Here is a 6,000-nt window from a genome sequence, read left to right as displayed (position 1 = left end):
AAATAATAATAGTATTGTGTTGTTTAAAAATGTATATAAACTTTTTTCTTTGTCTTATTCGAGGTCTGAAAACATGACTTTTTTTGTTATTTTGACCAGTTGTCATTTTCTGCAAATAAATGCTTTATATGACAATATTTTTATTGCAATTTGGAAGAAATAGTCAGTAGTTTGTAGAATAAATTAAAAAAAAGTTAATTTTCCTTCAAACAGATACATCTAATAAATCCAGAGAAACTAAAGGCTTTAAAAAGACAACAAAGGGCAAAGGATACTGCAAACAGAGTTTATTGATTTCCATACTCCCAAAATGAGTCATACCTTGTTTTCAACGTTTGTGATTTTGCATTGAACATACAGATATAAAAGGAGAATAGAGAATGGAGGCATATTAGTTGAAAGGGAGTTCATTCTAAAGTAGACTGCAGTGTGTTTAAAGCAATAAAACAGAAAGATCTGGAGGTCCGGGGTGTAGTGGCCAACAACAAAAAAACACCTTAATAAAGCACCACACTGACCCTCATAACACATGACTCTGTAAACATATTCATATTCAAAACCCAACAGTGAGATGAAATTGAACTACTGTTAAAAATGATGTTTCTGCATTTTATTTTAAAACATTACTTGTTTTAGCTTGCAGTTTATACTTCAAGGTATAATACTGAGAGAAACTAAGACTTTGAAAACAGGGCATTTGAATTCTAATCAGAAGATTGTATTAAAGATACAACCTTTCAGAAACTTGTGTGATAAATAAAATATAAGTTATGTGTAATGGATATAGGTATTAAGTTCATGTATGTAGGATATGTTATGATTATTATAATTATTCTTATTTTTTGTTAAAGGTAAAATTTCCCTTCTACATTCATATTTGTATGACACACTATTCCCCATGTTTTTAAACATTCATTGGCTACCAAGTTTGATTTATACTGCATTATTTAAGCTGTACACCTCTCTTTCAAATTTTAATTATTGTTATGATAATGTAAGAGATATATTTAAGTGCTTATAATGGTTTTGCTGTCCTAGTGTAAGGGTATTTATAAGGTGATTTAGGCCTGTAAACCTGGGGAACCTGAGTTATGAGAGGGTAAAACTCTTATCTTTAAGATATAGCACCATATTAAATAAATATATCAGTTCATGCTTTGCAAAAATCATATTTAACATAGCTGAGGTTTTGGAACAAAAAAACAACTGCCTTTCTTTGTCTTTTCTTTAGTACCATGACTGTACTTCTTAATGTATTCATATATAATAGCATTAATACGTTCACATTTGAATATAATATTATTATAATATTCATATTCATATGTTTGTTGGAATAGCTTTTACAACACTTAGGACAGTCTAAAAGCATACTAAACACTGTGCTTATTGCATATAGTGCATGTAACGCCATGCACCTTCATTACCACACCTCCTGCTAGCAGAGCGCCATTTACAACAGGAAATGCCTCTCCCGTGTCTCTATGAAAATTCTATAAGTTCCAATGCAAAGAACACAGTATTACATGTGCAACCATTTTAAAGGAATAAGGCAGATTAACAAAACTATGCATGTTATTTATAGTCAAAATATGTACTGAAGCATGCCTGGAAGAAACTCAACACATAAAAAAAATCAAGACAAAAAGAAAAAATATTTTCCTACAAATATTTTTGGTTAAATTTGATCAGGTTCCTGTGCTTTTATTTGTATACAGAGTGAATGTGGTATGTGACTCTAGTATAGGAAAATACAACAAAACATAAAGAGCAATACATGTGGACATTAGCAACGCCTCATTAGCTTAGATACAGGCAGCAGTGTAATCTACATTTCATATAGCTAAATTCTTACAAATTAATATAATGTAAAAAAAAAAAAATGGTGTTATAAACCTGTCACATTCTTTCCAGGAGTTTATTTCTTCTTAGCGAACAGACTAAACCTCTTCTCCTTGTCCTTCTTGGCTGAGGGGACCTCTAGAGTAGTGGAAGTAGGTGGAGGTAGGCTTTGGGCCTTCACTCCTGATGGCCCTGCAACTGGTTCTTCTGTCAGAGCTTGTGCTGCCTGCTCAATAGCCTGAGTCCAGTTCTGGAGCTCCTCCTGTGGACAAACAGACAAAACATACATCAACCATCAATGATTGTTCACTTGCTTATTTCAAAGATTATGCTACTAATTAGGGACTAGTTGGAAGAAGCCGTCAACAGCTCACCTCATCTTTACACTGGAACAGATATTCACTTCCATCTTCGAGTCTAAGAAACCAGGAAATGGAACAAGGATAAAACGGGTTAGCGAGGCTTATATGTAATATACCTCACAACACTTAAATACAATTTATTTTTACCTTGTTATAAAGATTGATAACCAAGACCCTTACCGGAGTTTGAACACCTGCTTCTTTTTCTTATAGTTTGTCAAGATCTCGCATAAAGCATTGGTGAGGGTCAGAGGTTCCTCGCCATGGTAGGTAACACTGTGACTAAAGCTCTTGGCATCCTTGTAGGCAGAGAGCTGTCCAGGCTTGAGCACACAGTAAAGGTTGTTCCAGGACCTGAGAAAAGATTGTTTTGAATTTTGAAGTTAATTGGTAAATTGATGGCTACTTTGAATCATCATACTTAATCAAGACAAATAGGTTTCTTCTGAAAATGTAAATGGCTGTCTGTGCAAAACTCGCTGCAACAATGCTAGGGTGTTCTGGGTGGTTCTCAGTGGTTCAAGTCAAAAGAGCCAAGTTGCTTTGATATTCTGGTCTCTAGATATTGCTTGGGTCCTTCAATATAGCTCTGTAGTATTTTTATCTGTTTAATTGTCTGCCAGGTGAAAATGACAAGTTTGTTCACTTATTATTCATGTGCTGGGTGAGTTATGTGCTAAAGTTGAATACTTAGGGCTAGGAATTTGTTCAAAGTATCACCAATAGTAATAGTGATACCTCAGTAAACACCAATAATTACATAACAAAAATAACAGCTAACCTGTTGGATGCCTTCTTATTATGTCCTTCCATCTCATGTTTGCGGGCTAGAGTTCCCTCCATCAAGACAGGTTCAACTTGTGAAGATTCAGTGGGAAGTGTGGCAGCTTTTTCTGTCTCTTTGGTAACCTGAATGGATGTGGAAGGGTCCATCTCTAGTGAGCCACTTTCCTGCATCTCTGAGATCAAAGGCACAGTGGAGTCTCCTGCTGTGCCATCAACTCCACCAGAACTAGGCTCTATAACTCCTAAACCAGACTGAAGACCACATGAGAACAAAGTTCAGGTATTTATAAGGATTATAGTATTACATTTAATATTTCAACAAACATTGTGCAGTACAAAAAAGAGTAAAATAATAATATAGGCTGTATTTGCATTAAGAGATAACAATATGAAATGTGAACTTTGATCTGACATCAAGAATGTTGTTAGTATAATGAAGAGAAAGAAGATGGCAAGATCCTAATACAAAAATGTGCACTAAATTCACCAGAGACTGTTCTTCTGTGGGGTAGAGTTGTGAGGACTCCTCTGCAAAACCTGTGTCTTCTCTCCTGGGGGTCAGATGTCAGATTTGAATATGGAATATGGTGGAAGGTAAGTACAGTGTCCCCAGATCTTCTGTTTACCTGCTGTCTTTCTCTGCCTCTAGTCTGTACTCTTCTATGTCCAGTTGTTGTTTCCGAATTTCCAACAGCTCCAACTACAACAGATTATAAATAGTCAATAACTTTTTTTGCATTGCATTTTCTGAAGTAAATGTGAGTATGCCTGCCAATGCAAACAATTCACATGGTTTGAGGTTTTATCAATGTCTGTAGCACAAATGGTGTAGGATGAGTTTAAAACATGTCAAAGTTAAAACACACACACAACACGTACTGTTGTAAGACGTTCCAGTGCTGAGAAACGCTCTTCCCATGTAGCAGTGGATTTCTCAAAGGCTTCATGTCTCTTGAGCAGTTTTTCAACCTCATCCACTGTCTCGCCTAGATCCCTGCTCGCCACGTATGGCTCCTGGGCAATCAGCCAAGCCTCTGCCACAGATGCATCCCGAGCAAACTGACATACCTCCAACACTAGAAGGAGATATAATTATGAGCAGCAGTGAGCACTATTAGTGTTTTTTTTTTTGTTTGCTGACATTTGTGGACTTACAAAGTCTAAGCCAATCCCATCTATCATCCCATTTGAGCATCATCTCTTTCCTCTTCTCTACCAGTTGATTCAGCTTCTCCTTAATCTGTGAGTACAAGTATAAATGAGAATGAATGCCTTCCGGACACTTTGTCAAGGCAGACTGTTATGCTGCTACCTCTTGTGTCTGGTTACCTCAGCAGAGTCCTTGTGCTTGCGCTCCAGGAGGGCCCGGCCTAGTTCTACACACTGATTAAACTTTGGTCCACGGGTCTCAATCTCAGCACGGATTCCTTGGTGATACTTCATTAGGAGCTCCACTGAAGAGACATCTCTTCAGTGGACAAAAAGAAACAAACATCATCACAAAAAGGAACATGGACACCTCTACTGTGATGACCACAATGACACATTTTCTTACCGTGGCTTTTCCTGTGTCTCTATTTGCTGAATGATGCTTTCCATCCAGGCCAGCAGGTCTCTCACCATGGTGAAGAAGCGGAATTTGTCTGCTGTGTCCTCCAGTCGCTTCCTCCTACCCTCGCAAGCATCCAATAGACCCTTCCAGGCCTCCACAACCTCTTTTTCAGTTGCTTGAATAGCTGTGGCCTGATCTCCTGCATACTGGGCACGCAGTCTATTTGCAGTCCCCTGGAACTGTTTCACCTGCAAGGAGAGAAATATGGAACATCCTTTACTTTTCAATATATAACATTTGACATTTTCTATACAAGCCACTGACTTATAAATATGTACAAGGCACTGGGATTTCTTGAGATGGAAACATAAAACACATGAAAACAGTTGTTTGTGTAAAGCGTTTTCCTTGCCTGTTTGCCCAGGGAGCTTATATCCCTCTCAAATCCAGCATGCATTCGGTGGAAGGACTCTGCTTTGCTAAAGTCTTCTCCCAGATCATCAGGAAGCTCATTCTTCTTTTCCTCAATGTGAGCGACCAACTCCTTCCCATCATAAAAATACCTGACCAAATTCACAGACCATAATGTTTTCCAGTGAATTTCTGTACCCCATACAGCTCCTTACACAGGTGAAGGTATTGTAAAATAATTTGTAATCTTGTTTCGTGAGATACAGTGTGTCAGTAGTAAAAGCACTGCACTCTTTAGTGACATTTAATCCATTTAGTTATGCTATACTTACTTAAGCAGGTCATAGGAGGACGTGAGGAGCTGGGCACGAGTGTCGATGAGTTCCAGCAGATCTCCCCAACTCTCGTTGACTCCATCCTTCCACTCTGCCATGGTTGCTGCCTCACTGTGGCCTGCTTCGATCATATCATCTATGATCTGGTTTACAGTGTCTACACGTTCTTGACCCACTGTCCCTGTCTCCCGTGCAAACTCCCTGAACTTATCTCGCAGGATCTAAAATATTGATACAGTAAGTATGACTTTAACAAGACAATAACTACAATACTAGTGCTGAATATGCAAATTCTTGTATTGTACATGACAAAACATTCTTTTGTGTGAGAGGTATTATATGTGCTTATGTGTGTGGGTAAGTTCTGCTTTACCGTCACATGGTCAAGGTCTTGGCCCATCTCTTGTGAAGAGGCCACCACATCACGCTCAGCAATCCACTGCTCAAGATCCTCAACCTCACGGCTCAGCAAGAAATGATGATATGTATGGTCCAGCTTCTTTTTTCGATCCTCTGCTTGCTCCTTCAGCCCAGCATACTGCTTATCAACTTGTCCTTGTCTCCGGATGATGGCCTCACTACACATACAGACAAATAGAGTTTCATCTTATTTAAAGAGTGTTTTAACTTGCATTGGTCTGTCAGGGTTCAGTTCAGCTTGGTACCCTCATCTCAACATGCAATAAATTATTTAAAGAGGACCTATTATGCTCCT

At 38.2% G+C, this 6,000-nt stretch overlaps 1 protein-coding gene across 1 annotated transcript in view; it reads right to left on the bottom strand.

Annotated features, from left to right (window-relative positions):
• Positions 1-272: 272 nt before the first annotated feature.
• Positions 273-6,000, bottom strand: part of sptb (spectrin, beta, erythrocytic) — a 31,126-nt gene continuing 25,398 nt past the window's right edge. The window contains exons 25-37 of the mRNA XM_079833299.1: positions 5,659-5,863; positions 5,283-5,506; positions 4,952-5,102; positions 4,543-4,787; positions 4,317-4,455; positions 4,143-4,227; positions 3,867-4,063; positions 3,614-3,687; positions 3,475-3,538; positions 2,983-3,239; positions 2,382-2,555; positions 2,214-2,256; positions 273-2,101 (exon numbers count right to left, since the gene is read on the bottom strand). Of these exons, the coding sequence (XP_079689425.1) occupies positions 1,916-2,101; positions 2,214-2,256; positions 2,382-2,555; positions 2,983-3,239; positions 3,475-3,538; positions 3,614-3,687; positions 3,867-4,063; positions 4,143-4,227; positions 4,317-4,455; positions 4,543-4,787; positions 4,952-5,102; positions 5,283-5,506; positions 5,659-5,863 (2,044 nt within the window). The 3' untranslated portion in view covers positions 273-1,915. The remainder of the gene's footprint in view (positions 2,102-2,213; positions 2,257-2,381; positions 2,556-2,982; positions 3,240-3,474; positions 3,539-3,613; positions 3,688-3,866; positions 4,064-4,142; positions 4,228-4,316; positions 4,456-4,542; positions 4,788-4,951; positions 5,103-5,282; positions 5,507-5,658; positions 5,864-6,000) is intronic.

The sequence above is a fragment of the Gobio gobio genome, assembly GCF_949357685.1.
Source record: "Gobio gobio genome assembly, chromosome: 13".
NCBI lineage: Eukaryota > Metazoa > Chordata > Actinopteri > Cypriniformes > Gobionidae > Gobio > Gobio gobio.
Note: the sequence above shows the minus strand (reverse complement) of the source record. Positions and strands in the feature narration are given on the sequence as shown.